Source organism: Lissotriton helveticus, chromosome 6 (genome assembly GCF_964261635.1).
Source record: "Lissotriton helveticus chromosome 6, aLisHel1.1, whole genome shotgun sequence".
NCBI classification, from domain to species: Eukaryota; Metazoa; Chordata; class Amphibia; order Caudata; family Salamandridae; genus Lissotriton; species Lissotriton helveticus.
In genome coordinates, this window is record NC_136067.1 from 148,341,556 (window position 1) to 148,361,303 (window position 19,748).

The 19,748-nt window shown below is 43.9% G+C and overlaps 1 protein-coding gene across 1 annotated transcript in view; it reads left to right on the forward strand.

Annotated features, from left to right (window-relative positions):
- Nucleotides 1-19,748, forward strand: part of PPP1CB (protein phosphatase 1 catalytic subunit beta) — a 297,580-nt gene that overhangs the window by 95,893 nt on the left and 181,939 nt on the right. Inside the window, exon 2 of the mRNA XM_078647507.1 lies at nt 16,739-16,870. Coding sequence (XP_078503633.1) covers nt 16,739-16,870 — 132 coding nt within the window. The remainder of the gene's footprint in view (nt 1-16,738; nt 16,871-19,748) is intronic.

Sequence of the window (19,748 nt, forward strand, 5' to 3'; positions counted from 1 at the left end):
CCCTCCCTACCCATTCATTCAAACCAACACAAAGAAAAGATCCCGCCTGTTCATGAGGCCAGGCATGGAAAGGGGGACACCCTGTGAAGGTCATCTAGGCGGCAACACGAACCTCCCCATACCCTCTGAGCCCGTGTTGAGACACACTGCAACTCCTATGAGTAATTGGGGGGGCCCTACAAAGCGTTCACCAGCAGTCCAGAGGGACCCCGTCTTTAATAGTACACAGTTCAAACAGTCTCAATCCCATTCTGAGTTAACCGCACAAACAAAAATGGTGCGTGTGCGAAGCCCAACATAGTGTATGGTATCTTACTGTTCCTCTACCCCTGCCACCTCCATGGGCAACTGTCGTCCTCCATCCTCTTCCTCCGCCGACCGGGCTGTGTTGCGAAGATGCTTAAGAAACTCATCCACCTGCTGTGGTTTGGTGAAGAAATGTTGGCGACCCTGATGGGTCACTCGCAGCCGTGCCGGGTTCAGGAGGGCATAGTCAATTTGGGCTTTTCGCAATTTCGCTTTAACGTCTAGAAATTTCCGCCGTTCCTCCTGTACTATTGGGGTGAAGTCTGGGAACAGCGTGAAGGAATTACCCTCATATGATAGCGCCTGCTTGCCACGGGCCGCCCTCAGCGCAACATCTCGGTCCCTGTAATTTAGCAGCCTGGCAATTATAGGCCTCGGGTCGCACCAGGCTTGGGTCTAGGTCGCAACGACCTATGCGCCCGCTCTACATTGAATTGGGAGGAGAAGGCCTCGGTCCCCATCGCGGCCAGCAGAAGCCTCTCAACATACTCCTCCATTCGACCAGTGTTTGTGGATTCCGGAATCCCTAAAATGCGTATCTTGTTCCTTCGACTCCTCGCTTCCAAATCTTCATTCTTGGCAGCTATGACTCGGAGTAGATTATCCATTCTAGAAAGCTGTGAGGTATGCCTTGCCACCGTGTCGTCCGAGTCCGATATATGCCTCTCTGTTTCTGTTAAGCGTTCTTCGTGGATATCCATTTTGTGGACAATAGCATCCATGCGGGAGTCTGTCAACCTTGTGCGCAATTGTCGCAAATCCTTGGCGCACTTCTCGTAGAATGTCCTGTATGGGGAGAGGAGTTAGCCTAACGGCTAAGGCGCTCGACCTCGGACCTGGGGATCTGGGTTCGAGTCTCGGTAACGACGCCAAAACCTCCTGTGATTCTGGGCAAATCACTTAATCTCCCTGTGCCTAAAAATGAAAGTATGTGTCCTCATGTAAAACGTAACTTGTGCTATGTAAAGCGCTCTGATACCTGATTCGGTTCGGGTCTAGTTCGCGCTATATTAAACTCTACCAAAAAAAAGAAATATCAAATCTCCGTTGGTTGCGCCCCGGCGGTCTTGCTCGCCGACAGGGCCGCAGGCTGTTCCTGCCCCGATCGGACGTTACGCCGTGGCGCCTCAAAGCTGAGTTTGGGCTGCTTTGTGTCATTCTTGCCCATGATGCCGTCAAGGTGAACCTATGTACCAAATCCAGGTGGTGCCAAACAAGCACTGATAGTCTCTGCGGCAAGGGGCAGATTGCAACTCGGGGTGGGGGGAGGGGGTGACTCCTCCAGCGCAGCCACGTGGGTGCTCAGTTCGAACCTCTGCACTAGGCCGTCCAAAGGGCCCAACCAGCGCAGGGTTAGGGGGGGGTCAGGCAGAGATCAGTAGCATCGGCGCTGCTCTGGAAGGCCTCCCCAGGCTAATGTATTCTGGTGAACTTTTGCACAGCAGGGCAGGCAAGCAGGCAAACAGGCAAACGTCGCGTGTAGGGGGCACGGGGGCCACTCGTGCAGTTCCTATTCAGGCCCAGAGTAGTGGGAGATTCCTCAGGAAGTCAGCCTTAGCAGCTCTCTATCGGTCCTCGCGGCTCCCCCGCCTCTAAGTGAGCTGTGGGGGCTGGGCTGTCGCCCGCACGACCAGAGCCCGCGCCGGTATATGGACTACGCAGGGGGGCCGTTGTTCACCCCCCCCTCCTTACCGCGGTTCTCCGTGCTGTTCTTCACGACCCCTTCTCCTGATCCCGGTCCGAGGGGGGGGGGGGTCACTCGAGCCTGTGTCACCAGCCGCACGCCTCTGATCTGGCTCTCGATGTTGTCCGGGCGTTAAGAGTCCTGAATTATGTTGTCACAGACTCTTCCCCCATATCATTTCGAGTTTGGTTAGGAAATGTAGTTGTCCTCAAGGAGGGAAAAAAATGGAGCTCAGTAATCTGCAGAAGCTGCCAAAATAAAGTAAATGCAGGCATCTGTGTGAAATATGGTGATAATGTATGTGTAGTAATGAAGATCCAGTAGTCTAGATCTAGATCCAGTGAGTAGGTGCTTTTGTATTAATGAAATTATTTTGGTAAATGTCTGTTGTTTAGGAGTTTGCTGATGTGCTGAGCATGTAACATCATGGTTACTATATGGAGAATGAGTCCACAGTGGTGTAGGAAGAATAGGCCAACTGAATGTGTGGTATAGCAGTCCTAGTTAGAATTATGCAATGCTGTGCTTGTTGATGCCAAACGCTCATACATATACGTTGATTGTAGAGTAGTTTCTTGAAAAGGAGGTGGTTACGGCCTGTTCTCAGGCTGGGGTTTAAGGCGTTCCAGAGTTTAGTGCCTGGATAGCCAGGGATTTTACCCCATGTTTAAAGGCTTTTTCCTTCGTAACATGCAGATATGTTGATAAGTCACCAGGCTAAAATGTAGTGATTGCTGGATGTTGAAGGTAGGAGGGTCCTTGCTTCACTAGGCCTTCTAGATGGTGCAGAGGATTTTTAATTTATCCTGGATTTCGCTAGGGTCACAGCTGGTTTTGCACAATACATTTCTGTGAATTGGCTACATGATTTTGCAACCTGTCAAACTTTGTGTAGAGACCTTCATAGCCCATATTGCCCTAGGTTGGATCTAGCTCTGGGGAGTAGGTCTGTAGAAGTTTTAAAAGACCTATAATGCAAAAATCTGCAGTTTATTTTTGTACAGCTGTAAAGTTTTGCCAGTAAAGAACATGAAGCGGCAGCAGATTATTGAAACTTACCTCTGGAAACGATGGCTCGGCTTGCCTACAGGCTCTGTGAACAGTGCCCTAAGGCTGGAATTAAGCTTTAATAATATATTATTTAAATACTAGCAGAGGATTCTTAATTACTGCGCCTGTCTCCGAAACCGGCATACAATAAAATCCTATCTACAGGAGAAGAGCTCAGCCCCATGGGTTGTTAATGTACAAGATATTAAGACCTCTTTGACTATCCCACTGATGTTTTAACAGCAAAACTTGTCTATCACAGCAGAGACAAACATTAAAATGCTTGATCAGTGTTCTAGGCAGGGTGATTTTAGAAGTGAGAGAGAACCGGCAACATCTAAAGGAGTCCGAATACGGCGCTCATATCCAGCCCTATTTGCCTGATGTAAAAGGTGGCTAAATTAGGAAAAGGGGCCTTGAAGGTTAGGTTGAGGCAAGTTCTGGCTTTTATAAAGTGGAAGCTGATTAAAGTGATTGGGGCAGAAAGTGGCATCTTTCCCCTCAGTCATAATGCGCAGTGTCTTTTGTGCATAAGATTCTATTGTGTACATACATGGCTTTGACATATTAAGGAGGAGTCTGCTACTTCCTAGATTTAAACATTAACAGGACCGTCACATCAACAATTAATGTCCGCAATATTTAAGTGCAATAATACAAGATTGTGTTTTGCCATCGGGAAATTTCTGTCTGTAGTTGCTGAATGGCTTGCTGAGCTGCGTAACTCAAAGCAACAGAAGTATTCCTATGCAATAGGTAGACTCGATCTAAATATATCTGTGAATTGCGAGCTCCTGTCAAATTGAGTTTACTTATTAGTATTATAGAATACCATTAGACATCAAAAGATATGAAGTATGAACTGGACTGACTACCACAGTAATACTGTTTGCAGTTTTAGTTGGATATTACTTCCTTAAATTTAGAAGCAGTTGGGTTTTCGCGGCTATACTTGCATTTTTGCACAAAAATATTATACTATTTCACAAATACAATGCCACTACTATATGATGGGTAACTTTGTGTGTGATCTATAGATTTATTATCCATGCTGTCTCTTACTGTACTTGCCTTTTATGTTAGAAGTTAGGTTTATTTATTTGAAAATTTTATAGAGTGCGAACAAGATCCTGGCGGATATCAGAGCGCTATACAAACAATAAATGTTACCTTATACATCAAATAAGAGCCAATCCACACAAGTGAATAAAGCATGTAGTAAAAACAACATAGCTAGATTTAGCATGAAGAATTGTCTTGTGGTTGGGAGCGTGTATGCATCTCGTATCAGGGTTTCAGCAAACCCATCTCATGTGTATTTGGCCATGAGGATGGCTTTAACTTCCTTTTTAAAAGAGGTAGTGGACGGGTTGAGTCTTGTTTCTGGGGGTAAGGCGTTCCAAATTCTAGGTGCCATACCCGAAAAGGATCTGTTATAAGTTTTTTTTCTTATGGAATTTTTGTGGTTTCAGTAGTAGTTTTTCTGCATTTCTTGAGGGTCTGGACCCACCCGATATAGTCCATTTCTGTGCCAGGTAACGGGGTGTCTTTTGATGCAAGGCTCTGTGCCTCATGCATGCAATTTTCAGCTGAATTCTCGCCTCTAGGGATAGCCAGTTCAGGGATTGAAGGTCCGGGGAGATGTGGGAGCTACATTTAGATCCAGTTATGAGTCTTTCTGCGGCGTTGATTGAAGCTCTCAGAGGTGCAGTTGATGCGTTGGGTAGACCACAGAGAGAGACACATCCGTATTCCACTCTGGGTATAACTAGAGCTTGTACTGCCTGCTTGAAGTCATTGTGTGGTAGGAAGGGTTTCAGTTTCCTCAGTGTGTTTATCTGGAAGTTGGCTCCCCTTGTAGCACTACTGATATGTTTTTGCATGTTGAGATTACTGTCTAACGTTATTCCTAGTGACTTTGCTGAGTCCACAATGATAGGTTGAACGCCGTAATATGTTTGATCCAGTCTTGCATTTCGGGATTTGAGCCGGTGGAGCTATTAGTAGGAATTCAGTCTTTAGGGCATTCAGTTTAAGATGCTTTTCTGCCAGCCAAGTTTGGGTATTCCTAAGAGCTGTATTAAGTAGTTTGATGTCCTCTAGGGTGTGTGTCTTGAGGTATAGTTGTGTGTCATCTGTGTACATGTGATATTGCACGTTAGAGGTTTTTTTTGTTTTTTTAAAACCTTTATTGGTGACCGATAAAAAGTACACAGCCCTTTGCCTACAACCTGTCTTCGCGGGCCGGCAGCATTCACAAGTAAAAGTAAGCGTGCATGATTCAAGTTAGGTAGAATAGCAACAATTTAAACACAGCATGCCGCCTACAACCCAAAGGGCCGGCCGTGGTATAAAACCTACGTAGGCTGTTCGTAAAGACGTCATTCAGCAGGCAAGTTAGCAGGGCACAAACTGACTTTATCAACTTGAGGTTTCAATTATCTGTTAAACCAACGGAATAGACCAACATAAACCTAACCCACCCACCCACCCTGTCATACAAAGAAATGGTAGGAAATGTCTGGAGGCTAAAAATTGCATGTTCCACCCGGCCTTCGGGAGGGAGGAGTGAAGGGAAGTAGTCTGTGATTCGATCTGAGAGTACTACAGTAACTGATGTATTGGGCTGAGCGCTGCACGTAACATGCCTACGTTTTACACAAATTAACCGGTGACTGGGGACGGATGGTGTCTGTGCTGCCCACGAAGGGGGGGGGGGGGGTAGTGGTAGGTGCAGCCTGTAGTCCCTTTTCTTGCAGTGTTGCTAACAGCTCCGTGTCCCAAGTTCCCCTACCCCGTGGCGAGCAATCAGTCTAATAGAAAACAAGATGGGGCCCAAGGGGAAGAGGGGGGGAGAGAGAAGGGGGGGAGGGCACGTTAGAGGTTTGTAAAATTTCAGTGAGGGGTTCCAGGAAGAGATTAAACAGTGTTGGGGATAGTGCGGATCCTTGCGGTACACCCAGGGATACTGGAACGGGCTTGGATAGGGTGTTATTGACTTTGAATTGTTGTGTCCGATTTTGGAGAAATGAAGTTAACAAGCTTAGCACTGCCCCAGATAGGCCCACTCTGTGTTTCAGTAGGTCCAGTAGGTTCTCATGCTTGACCGTATCAAAGGCAGAGGAGAGGTCAAGTAGGATGAGTAGGCAGGATCTATTTTGGCCAAGTATTTGCAGCGCTTCGTCAATGATGTTTGTCATGGCTGATTCTGTGCTATGGACTTCGATGGGTTCTACCTTCGCGCCGAGCTTGGCCTGCATTTATATGGCTTCGTTCGAGAAGAGGTACATCTACCCTCCGGAGCAAAACCCCTACCGAGAGAACTTAACTCTCTGGCGTCGCTTTATCGACGACATCTTGATTCTTTGGAAAGGGGACCGTCCCAGCTGTGAAGCCTTTTGTGACTGGATTAACTTACAAGACCCCTTCCTTAAATTTACTGGAACCATCTCGGAGACGTCCATACCATTCCTCGATCTCACCATCAATCTGGGACCCGAAGCAATAACCACCACGCTATACAAGAAAGATACTGACAGAAATAGCTTGCTTCTCTACCAAAGCCACCATACTAAAGCCCTGCGAGATAATTTACCCTTTGGGCAATTCCTTAGAATTCGGAGGAATTGTAGCTCTGTCCAAGACTTCAGACAAGAGGCCCGGACCCTACAGCATAAACTCCAGGACAGAGGGTATCCCACCCGGTTGTTAAAGAATTCGTACAAACGAGCATTGAACAACAATAGAGATGCCCTGCTAGAGGTCCACCCTAAAGAACCAGATGACATCATCACCTGTGTCACCTCCTACACCAGGCATTCATCATTTATCAAGAAAGCCGTGATGACACATTGGGGTATCTTGAACTCCACTGGGATGGAATTGGCACGACCACGGTTCGCTTTCAAAAGGACTGCCAACCTCAAGGACACATTGATCCACACTCGCCCTAAGAAATTACAAACTCGACCAGTCAGGACCCTCTGGGATCTTCCCCCTGTCACTGGACACTACAAATGTGGTTCCTGTGTGGTATGCCCCCAAACCATCCAAGGCAGAACAATCGAACTCCCAGGAGATTTCACCTGGACCTTTCACAAACACACCAATTGTAACAGCTCGAGATGTATATACATCTTGGTGTGCCCCTGCAGATTGCTCTATATCGGGATGACAATGCGCCCGGTGAAACAACGGATAATGGAGCACAACAGTAATATTCGATGCTCCAAAACACACACCGGGCTGTATGAACATTGCAAGGAACACAAACATACCACTGAGGACATAAAGTGGACAGTTCTAGAATGCCAACCTGGTATGAATCAGCAATCCCTCTTCAGACTGGAGCAGAGATGGGTACACCGTCTACACACAGATGAAAACGGGCTCAACGATGCGGTGCCCTGGACAATGCTCACTAGATAGCTGACCAATGGACTGTTTTGTCCTTACTATGCCGAACCCAGCCCATAACCATTAAGCTGCCTATTTCCACCTCCCTCTCAAGATGGCACTCACGTTTCCCTCCCTCCTCGTTAGCACGCGAAGCCGTCTTCGTTGTTAACCACCGGCAACACACGGAGCGAGTGAATCTTCTGTGTCCATTATTTACCACTCGTTGCCTGGTAACACGCCGGGGCCACGCCCACTAAACTGGCCACACACACGGGTCATAAGTAGTGCGCCCGGGACGCCAAGCTTTACCGGCTGATCTGCGGCAACGTCCGCAGTGGGAAGGGTAGGTGACTAGACGCCCTACGCCAGGAACTCCGAGGTAAGGCACATATGCTCCATTCTGCGCCCCCGCGTGCGCCTCTTTCTGAGCGCCACGGCGGGACCAAGCTTTAAGCAGTTGAATGGGGAGACGCATTGACCGCCAATCGATAACATGGCGGGGATACTTCCTCCTAACAGGTGGTCTCCACCAAGTCCTGGCCCCACCCGGTCAGCTCGAGGAAGCCTCCGTAGTGTAACAAACGGGTAAGGTTGTTCTAAATTTTACCATCACTGTATTATTGCGGCTGGTGTTACGGTTTAATCCAAGGGTTAGTTACCCATACACTGACTCCATCTAGTGTTCTTTTCTGAAACTTCACAAAGACATGTTTGAAGTCTGTTTTTCTCCCCACAAATGTTGTCTCAATTTCCACTAGCTATCGCGCATGCTGATAGCACAGTAATAGCCCTTGATTTTCACAGGTTTTTTACTGCATGACAAACTTCCAACCAACTTTGTTGGATACCACTAAGCATGCGATCTTCCTTGAGCAAACCAAAGGCATGCTCACCCACTGTATATTATGACAGTCACAAAACGCGAATGTTTCCACGTTTGTCCATGATGTCTCTCTGGTCTCTCCTTAACAGTACACTTCTCTCTTCTCTCTCCCATTTAGTCCTGGGAAGGGTCCTGAGGAAAGGACTGCCATACGACACCTACCAGGTCGTATACTGGGCCCCCTGATCACGGGGGAGCCCTTGCAAATCATATGAGCACCCCTTGGTCCTGACGAATTGCTCTATAAGCAAGAAACATGTTGACCATCCACTCACCAAGGGTTGAATGAGGCTTACTACCTTGATAGCTCTGCCTCTATACCCCTTGTATTTTTAATAGAGCAGTGAGCCATATCATTAAAATCCCAATTTTTGGACTCCACTGACTCCTTTTATTTCACCCACGCTCACTTTTGCACACTCACATATTACCTCCTTGCATGGTCCCCTTACATCCACACACCCTTTGGCGAAGGAATAGAAGATCCCCGCCAAAGAGCAACAAGTATTGTTGCCCGACAGGCATTGCACTGCCAGCCTGGCGCAGGGGCAGGGTACCGATGATGACGCTGAACGATCACCGGGTGGGATTACAAGTGTAGTCCAACCGGCGACTTGTGTGAGGTACCCCAAAAATTCCAAGAGAGGGTTCACTACACTCACCTTTTTACTGTTTGACCCGGTAAGAGAGAGACCAATGACAGTCCTTTAGCTGACTGCAACCGGGGAACTCTGTATTTCTTTTTGTTGATAATGATTCTGTGCTATGGCCAGCACGGAAACCTGATTGGTGTTTGTTGACAAGGTCAAAGTGATCAATATGTTTAGATAGCTGTAGATGTACACATTTTTCCAGCAACTTGGCTAAGGTAGGGATATTGGAGATAGGGCGATAGTTGTTAAGGTCCTTGGGATCTGCCGTTGGCTTCTTTAGAATGGGTGCAACCTGGCCTACTTTGAGGGAGTCTGGGATGCATCCTTGTTGAAGTGAGCAGTTTATGATCTTGGACCAGAGAGGGAGAAGCAGTGGAGTAAGGCCCTTGACTGCGTTTGCCGGGAGCGGGTCAGAGAAGTGGTTGGCTGGGTTCAATGCACTGAGAATTTTGCCTAAGGCGTCTTCGGAGTAGGAGGTAAATGATGACCAGTCTGCATTATTTTTTGGGTTGGACTTTGCTGAGGGTTGCTCTGTAGTTGTTCTGGGAGCAGGCAAGGTTAGTGTATTCGGTCTTGCGTATAAGGGAAGATCCTTTAGGAGGTCGTTCTTGATGGTGTCGGTCTTCAAGGTGAAGTAGGTGGGAAATTCTTCAGTTTGGCAGTGAGCCTTCTCTATCTTGTAGGTGATGAGGTGCCTCCTTAGATTGGGTTTTGATCAGATCAAAGAGTTTTTTTGGGCCGATTTCTTGCCTGGTCAAGTTGAAGGCTGAAAAAGTCAGCTTTGGCGCGCTTGATCTTCCGGAAATATGCATTTCTCTTTGTCCTGAGGGTCTTGAGGTGGTTGGCGGAAGGTAATGCTCTCCAGGCCCGTTCTGATTGAGCGCCTATCCTCGTCGAGTATACCGTTGTACCAAGGTTTAGAATCTTTCAAAGAAACTCTTTTTAGTTGCAGAGGTGCAACCTCATCTATTATTGATGTCATGGTCGAGAGGTAGTGGTTGATGAGATCGTGTACTGTGGAAGATCCTGCAGGAGGTAATAGAAGGTTGGAACAGGAAGAAGGCAAGGTGTTGGGCTTGAGATTTTTCAAGTCTCTATTCCACACTTTAGGTCTTGTGGATTGAGCTGAGGTCAATTTCACTGTTTCCTTAATGATGATGGGATGGTCTGACCAGTCACAGGGTAGGATCGACTCTAGCAGAATGGAGCCTGTTTTAGAGATTGATTAAGTCCAGAATCGATTCTTTGTCGTGTGTTGGGGTGTCGCAGAATTGCGTTCGGTCTAGGTCAGCAAGGAAATTCTTAAGACTGTTCACTGCTGTATCCTTAGGATCAGCCCAATGGAGATTGAAGTCTCCGAGGAATATTTGGGTATTTTGTCGCCCCGCGTATGATGATACTAGGTCCATGAAGTGTTCGGTGAAGGCGAGGTTCTCACCTGGGGGGTGATAGATGATGTGCAGAGAGCAGACAGGTTTGCCCTTGCTAGTGACGTTAAGGCACATGTATTCTCATGACTGGAATAATGGGGAGATGGCTCTGTTTACAGAGATGTTAGTACGATGTATGCACGCTATGCCTCCCTCAGACTTATCAGCCTGAGCTCTGTCTAGCCTGATGATGTTGTAATTAGGTGGAACTAAAATATCAATGATTGGCGTGGAGGATTCCTTTAGCCAAGTTTCCGTTAGCATTATCAGGTCTGGCTCATGTGTGAGGATGAGGTCAGCTATGTCCGCAGCATGTTTTGCACAAAAAGAATCCTATTTCGCTCAGATAACAATGACGTTACTATATTATGGATAATTCCCGGTTTGTGGTCTATAGACTATATTACACTTCTCTGTGCTCTTTCTGTACTTACGCTATATATTAGAAGTTAGATTGTTGCTTAATTGTAGTTTGCACCTACATTTTTTTACTTTGCACGAACAATAAGGATATTGTTAAATTATAGGTAAAATTCCGGTCGACAGTCTTTTGAAAACGTTGTATTTAAGATTAGCGTATTTTGCACCTTAACAATTGTATTGTGCACATGTGAGATTGTCCTATTTTAGGTGACTTTCTGATTGTAGTTTTTAGAATATCACGTATCGCCACCTGAGCTTCACCAACCATAGAAGACTGTGCTCCTCCTCCCTTTCAGTTGCCCATACTCGCCACATCCACTGAAACAGAAGTGGAGGACTCTTCTTCTCCCACATCGCAGCAAAGACTTGGAACAGCCTCCCCACGCACCTCTGGACCATCGCCTCACTTCCGGAATTCTGAATGGCCCTCAAGACCGGTCTGCTCGAATAAGACTCGGAGGCCTGCAAGCGCCTGCATACCCTATCGCGGTATTAACCATGCTTTATAAATCCTGATTAATGGACTGATTGATCTTCCAATGTAGATATTAAAGTAGGATTGAATTGTTTGATTGGAAGAATCCTCACTGTGGTCTGTTTGAGACTGTTAAACCAAAGGGATAGAAAACCGATGGACCTTAAGAAAGGTCTTCACCCTGACAGACAAAAGTTGTCTGTTTTTGCTTTTTAGGTCTAGCATTAACCAATGCCTTTCGATTTAACTAAAATTCGATAATCCCCCTTCTTTCATAGGTCTGTCATTCACATTTTTGTTCTGCTCACTACAGCATACTGTGTGAGCAGTGTCTACCGACTTTCACAAGGAACACATCCTCACTTGAAGTAGTTTCCTTTAGTGCCGTGGACTACTGTGACAAAATGTGCTTCTTGAAACTAAACAATTATTTTGCGTTTATTCAGTATTATGTTTTATACAGTTGAGGGCCAAGTTTTTCCCCAGCAACAGAAACAAGCATTGGCATAGCCAATAGGTCTTGCCTTTGGACCTTATAAGTGTTTAGTTATCCAGCCCAATATCGTTGGTGCAACATTGTGTTGCATGGCTAAACACTTATAAGGTCCCAAAGGCGAGACCTATTGGCTATGCCAATGCTTGTTTTAAATGATCCCAGCAACTTTCCAAATCATGGGTCCTTGCTCAGGCCCAATACTGCAGACACAGGTAATAAACAACCATTATCGCACACAACGATGGCGTTAAAGCATGATTAGGGGTACTCCTTTTATAGTCTTCTGAAGAATTATATTTTAAATCTGGAATAATAAGACTTAAAAGAGAACAAGCACGAGGCAGTATTTCGAATAGATCTCATCAGATATATATATATATTTTTTTAATTGGGAGGAATGCAATATGTAACAAATCACTCGTGTAGTGCAAAAGTAAAAGGGCACAGGTGTAGCATGCTTGTGTGATGATTCGTATTAAAGACAAAAATGAAAATTTATTTTAAAAGCAGTCAATAGCAGGTAGGATGCAAAGCTAGTGCCGGATGAAGATGCCCATCAGTGACAAATCACATTGAGAAGTTTAGCATTTCTATTTTTAATCCAGGCTTGACACAAGGATCTGGTCTGTGGCAATAGTTATATCCTGAAGCTAATATTTGGGGGGGCGGGGGGAATTAAAATCACTTGCGATAACTCACATGATCAGTCTTCTTAGACTACTAACATTCCTTCTAATATCAGTTTAAAGGATAGGAAATGCTTCGAAGAGCTTTGCGAGGGAGGTAATGGCTGTCTGCATTGCACCAGAGATGACTCATTTCAATATAATGATTTAAAAACTGACCACCAGCAAACGGTAACTTAAAATGGTTACATGCTGTCACGCGTTTGCTCGGTGCTACTCGAGTCCCTGGCTCAGGCCTCATTGATAAGCCATTTGTGACACATGAAATGAAAGCAGGCGTTGTAAATTACCCCCGGACATGTTGCATTTCCCTTCATATGCATGTCACTTTCATAATCACTACCACAAGACAGATATGAAATGCTGCAGGCACTCTACCTTCTACCCACCCACCTCTGCAGAGCAGGAATGGAGCCTCCTACGTTTACATATTAAAACATGGCGCGCGCACGCTAGTGTTTTAAAGGACCGAGCTCCTGACTTTCAGCATGTGGCATTCTAAGCGCTGTGAATGTGGGCTTCTTTTTTTTAGAATCACACATTAAGTCCAAAAATGAAGGAAGTCTTTTCTTAAATTAGATAAGTGTAGGCTGATGGTGGTCTATGGTTATGAGTGTTAGGTAAATACAGTTGGATTGAGGTCAATACATTTGGTTTTCTTTTCGGTCTCCACAGTGTTGCTTGGTCCTGATGAGAACCCCGGTATCTATTGGGGGTTTGAAACACGTAGACCTTTTGTTTTCCACTACCAAACAATTGTTATAAACTTGTGGTTTGTTTTGGTGCACTTTGAATATAACTCTGTTTTCAAGAAATTAAAAAAAAAATGTGGTGATTAATATATGTCATGGTGAATTTTATGCTGTAATGTGCATCATAAAATTAGAATTTACCATTGCTTTGTTTGGTGGGTGGTAGGGCCTTTCCATGAGTTGTGGAAAAAGTTGTATTAGCCCAAAAGGACTCTGTGGTGTGTGGTGATTGTTTGAATGAAGACGGAGTGACTGTGATAGTTTGATTGTAAAGTTTGTGGTAGCAATTGAAATCAGTAATGTTTTGAAGGGGTTTGTTATGTTTTTTTGATGTACTGTTTTTGTATGTACTGTATGCATTAGTATGTTCCCTGTATGTTTTTTGCAAATAAGGAAATCTTTGGATACTGAAAATAAAGGCTATTAAGGAGCTTATGGTTGCATGGTTTGAATATCTTTGCACCATTCATTTAATTGTTTGAAATTTCCATCAGTACTGGCATTTTGGTTGGTATTTCGGTTTAGAGGACTCTGCCTTACTGATTAGAGTCATGCCCGTTATTGTTATATAGTGAATGTGGGCTGGCAGTGAAGACTGCATTCTGACAGCTTCAAACGGCGGTGCCTTAAGGAATAGCTAAAAAGATGAGAAAAAACAGGGCTGAACATTAGGATTCACAGAAAAATCAACTCGAAAATACAGCGATATCAATATGCAATATGTTTGCATTCTAACGGACAGCAGCCAAAAAGTTCATCACGCCAAGCAGGATAACGGATCAACTGCTCCCTGCAAAGCACTATTCGACCTGACAACATTGGCTCGTGTCAGTACAGGAAATATTTCCGTACAGGGTTGAGTTAAAGAAGGCCACCAAGACAAAAGCGTGCTTTGCGCTGACAGTAAAAAAAAAAAAAAGCTGTGCAGGCTGCAGCGGGAGAGAGAGAGGCGGAGGGTAGCACCCGCGAGTGGTGCGTGCGCGCGCTGGGGAGAGCAGTCTGCTCTTTTTCAAAGCACATACTCGTGCTTGTGGCGCGCCGCTGCGCACTCCCGTAAGATGTATGCTGCCACAAGCATGATTATGTGCTTTGAAAGAGCTGCAAGACGGCTAAAGGTCTCCTATGTAGCGCATGCGCGCTGCGTAGGCGAGACCGAAAAAGAGTTGCTAAAGCGAAAACGTTATCAGCCAATGCCAGACCTGTTGTCTTTACCAATGCTTTTTTTATGCATATATTCTAATCTTCTTTCAAAATTAACTTGTTTACGTATAATAACATTTGGGAATGAGGCTTGAATTTTTATCACTAATTGATAGTAGTAAAGGTTCAAGAGCCTTTTTTCAGATTTAAAAGACAGTGAACTGCTGCACCAGTAATTCTTGGTGTTGCAAGTCAGGACAGTTAAAAGGCTCCTTTATCATGGCCTGATGCCAGACATGTGTGAATCTGTCAAAGCACCTGTCTGTGACTCTTATTACAAGTCTCCTGGCAAGAATCCTGCTTTTTGCCCAGGCTTGACTTGGTCTAGTTGATTTATTACATTATTATTCTGTGCTGACCTCAATCAAGTGAATGTCCAACTACTGTTATTTTCGAAGATAACCTAGTTCAGTTGGCACCCTCTTGATCTTGGCCATAGTTCTGTTAAAGCTACTCTTCTACTATTGGCGCCTCTGCTTGTATCATTTAAACGTGTTTGCTGTAGCTATTGTTTTTGATTCCTTAACTGTGAATTTGTCTTTTGGCGGGTCCAAGTCGTGTGCATGCCTCGGATAACCGGTGTTCTCTAGGGTGGAAGACTGGAAGGTTTGGGGACTACACCTGTGTTTTTTTTCTCCGATACATTTGACTAGTGTGCTAGTTCACTTGAGGTACTCCAATTTTTTCCTTTGTCAGATGGTTTGGGGAACAGCCGAATTTCTCCCTGGTATGAGTGATGGTCAGATTGCAGTGACCTCAACAAATTAATAATCCAGGGGCACAGGCCTTTTAGGGCTTTTCACCAATATCTCTTTGTGGAGACTGCTGTCTGACTCTTGTACTGTAAAAGTTCCATGTTGTCTCCATAACTACTGTTCCTTGCCTTCATGTGTGGGACATGTATGCTGCTCAAAATGGCATACATGTCCCACACGCATGCTTTTTGAAGGCAGAATTAGGTCATGGTGGACATGTTTGCCTGCATATACTTGTTCCATCGTTCTCACAGCTGTTCTACTTGTTAGGGGGGTGACCGCATAGGCCACTATTCACTTTATCCCCTTGCGTGCTTCTGTCGGCCAACGGCCGTCGCGCGCACTACATTCGTAGTGCTGCGCACGTCCGTTGGCCGACGCAGCCCCACCCACTCCGCTGAACCACTGCACCGCGGCGGAATTGCAGCTGTGGTTAAATTGGTCTAGTTTGACCGGCCCTGTGATCAGCAAGAAAATAGCTTTAGGAGCTTACTGGGAGAGGGGCTTCTGTTCCTTACAAAAGATGATTGCCTTGAGGACATATTGTGATTGGACACAGTATGTGTGCTTCTGCTTGTTTTGCGTTTTTTACCCTCTTGGGAATGGTTATGCTCCACACAACAGCATTTAGTTGCTTTTTGGAACTGTCTTGATCAGGACTATTGGCCTGATCTATTTATTACGTACGCTATGACAACTAGCAGTAGGCCAGATGTATTGCAAGAAAGCATGTGTTAGTCAATAGGGCTTTAAGGGTGGAGTATTGTTAAACCTTATATACAGGTATTTTGTTAAATGTATTCTCAGATGACCATGGTAGAGCGAGGTTTCAAAGTGGTGTTAGTTTCCCCCTCTATGACACACCCTCTGGGTAAAAGAATTACACTTTGAAAATCCTTGTTATGCCACTTTTAGAAGTGTTGTATATTTTGCCTAGTGTCATTTTTTTTTTTACATATTTGTAATTACATGCCTGTATACTTGCGGTGTGGGATAGCTTGTGTCGAATACTGTACTGAGTTGCTATGGTGACAAGGCAAAGAATAAAGGCTGTTGGCCTAATTGCTCATCGGGAAAAGTTATGTTAAATGACATGGCCCTAACTTTTTAATGGAAATATGAGATGTGAAATTATTCAGGAGCACATCTAGGGTTTATTATCTTGTTCTTCATTGTGTTTATTGGGTCCACAAACACATCAGTAGTTCTGATCAAAATGTCGACATCAATCGATCTTGAGGCTTATGTCACATCGTTTGCAAGGCATTCTTCTCCAGTACGCCTCAACTTTAATTACTTTCATTATTTCCTTAAGTTTCCTTAAGTTTCCAAACATTAATGTAAAAAGGAGCATGGGTGAAAGGATAGAGTTCAAAATGACTGGTCTCTGCAGTAAGTACTTAGTGCGAGGATATTTTAGAATATTGTTCTTGGAATTGTTGCCCATTCTGTAGCCATACCAGTCACAGTAATTTATTTATTTACCATTGTTTTAGCATTGCTGACCTATGACTGCTTCAAGCATTTTGTTTGTTTCTTGTCATTAGTGCGAGGATGTCGCCCTGGAAAGATCGTACAGATGACAGAAGCGGAGGTTCGTGGTCTGTGTATAAAATCTCGAGAGATTTTTCTGAGCCAACCAATTCTCCTTGAACTGGAAGCTCCTTTAAAAATTTGTGGTGAGTACATAATTGATCGAACACTTTGTTGCTTCAGTTTGGATTGTGCAGGTCATCGGTTTCAAAAGTGTACATAGAACTTAAATGTGCTACTGTTTCCCCGATCTTACCCACCGTATTTAACGTTCTTTTATTGCGCTAGAAAATGGGGTCAGCAATACATTCCCATAACTAATCTTGTACAATGTGAATAAGTGTGAATAAAACCTAAATTACATTATTTTTAATGTTTCATATTGTGCCATAGGGTTTAATCTTATCCATTTTCTCACAATGACAGCCGCTAAAGGGCATATATCTGGCTCCTTTTTTCCTAAATTCTTTACAAGTTGAGGCATTGTAGGAGCAGTGAAATACTAGAACAGTTTTCATAGAACAAAGAGCTTCAAATATAGTGGTGTCACGTTTTAATGTGTTTTAGGCAAGATTCAAAAGTGTCTTAGTAATGTTGATAGATTGATTTGGGCAAACAGCTGCCAGCCAGTGATAGCATTTTTCTTTGTTTATTATAGTTCTAATCGTTCCTTGATTCCATTGCCCCCCAGTATCTGGTCTAGTGAACCCTGTACCTCCATAACATAATCTTAGATTGAGAGATGACTATTCGATGCTCGTTGTAAATCTAATTATCCTAGTTTCCCAATTTAGCTCTCTTAACTGCATTTTACTTTTTCATTTAATTCTGCTCGGTTTATGTAAACAAAGCCACATGCAATTACCTTTGAAGGATTTTATTGTGATTGTCACGTGGCATGGCGATGTATTACTTTACGTATGTTTGAACCCTGCGTTTTAATAGTTTTAAAAATTCTGATACTGTTAATGTGTTGAAAGGGTCAGTGAACTCACTGTAAGAAAACTGAGCATATCACAATATTTACTAAAAGATGGAAGCAGAACAATATTTGTTTCATTTATGCACGCTTCTTTCCTATTTAATTACACTTCACGTTGGCAATGTAGCAAGACTATATAGGCAGCAGTGAAACCTTTCGCATAAAATTAAAGTTAGCCAATCTTGATATCCACTGTTTTTCGAAAATGTACTCCGTTTCAAATAGATCAGGTTAAAGCACTTCACATTTTTTTAGTTAATAGCTCTCTTGATATGTATCTAGATTTGTGCTACAGGATTACCAATAGCAATCCCTTGGCTTCATTAAGCTCAGCACTAATTGTGTTAATCTTTTCGTAGTAATTTGCTACTGGTGCCTGTGAAGGTTCCTGCTGCTATAATTAAATTCAGAATCGTCTGGGTTAGTTAGCTACTGCACCTGAAAGAGAAGGCTTAATACTTCGTTTACTTGAAGCAAAAAATCCAGCTTCATGTTCTAAGGTCCCTTTCTTGATGTAGAGACCTCATAACTATTAGAAAATCAACTCTAACCATGTGCACTTCCAGACAAGCTTAAATCATCCCATTGTAGCCTATGTAATGTTTGTTCTGGTATCAATTTTTAGTGTCCTCAAGAATTAAATTTCAAGATCTGTCTTGCTTTCAGTGCCCATCCTTAACGTAAACATCAAAACAGTTCCGTGACAAATTAACATTCATAGCCAGAAATAAAACCGATAGTAAAAAGGTGCACACAAAGTCTTTATCTGTTGCTCCTTGATAGAGCGACCTTTAAGTTTAAACTCAAAGCTGAGTGCGGCATCTCTTTGGGTCCTTTTTAATAAACCTTCACCCTTGTATATATTCTTAGGTTCTCTGCTCTTAGACAGTGGAACATAGATTTCACAACAAGTGAAGGCGATCTGAGCAAAGAGCACAGAAGGCACAACTGCCGCCCCTTTATTCTTCCACATCTCAGTCTGTTTTTAAGGTATTGTCTGCAGTAATAGACCCTTATGTCACGAGTAGACACATGCAGTTCAAGAGTAGGATTTTTGTCCTGTGCCATCATCTAGAAATGCGTCTGTCTAGGCTTAAAAAGCTCATTATTGCACATGAACTTCTGCCCAGTATAGTGGAAGAGAAGGAAAAGCTACTTATCTTTAATACCCGTGTCAAAAATAGGTATTCCGTTCATCAATCTCTTGCTTCTTAAGGTATCACAGACAACTTTTAAAAGTAGATAAAAAACATACCCCATCAATGAGTCGCACCAGGCACTTCATATTACAAATACGAATTGTAAATTCTTCCTCACTGGTAAGGAGGCACAATGACTGGTGCAATTAGAGTTGTGTTGCACCGGTCAGTTCCGGTTACACACACAGCGAGTTGCAGTTCTGCACCACTATGAAAGTGAGAAAAGAGAGAACAAGGGAGACCCTACTCACATCGGAACCAGGGTAATGCGTTTATCCAGAATCTCATTCTAAGGGTCGAAATGCTGTCGACGCACTAGGAAATGAACAAGACTCACACAGTGCCTATGATTGTATAGTTGCTGGTTTACAATTGATTTAAATAATTGCCTTGAGTCAAATTTCCTCTTATTGTAAATAGCTGTAATTGAAACCTGTATAGTTCACTTAACTGTATACACGTTTTTTTGGTTAGCTCACAAATCACTTGGGATACATTGCACTTTGTATATTATATTGTATGTCGCAGTTAAATCATATTTTTATTCAATTGTCATTTGAAATACAAAAAATGTTTTGAAACTGGTATGATTGTGTCTCTCTCTTCTTGTTGCCACCCTCCCTTCAATATTTGGATTGTTATCAAGCCTTATTTATTAAGTAATTGATAAAGTGATATGCCGCAGGAACCACTATGAAAGTGAGGCACAACATCCGGTGCATGATAATACAGGTTGCACCAGTCTGGTCAGCTCACACTTAAACAGTCACTCTTACTCACACTGTCACATTCACACATGCAAGCACAGTAGAGCCACATGAAGTAGAATGAGCACTACTTCGG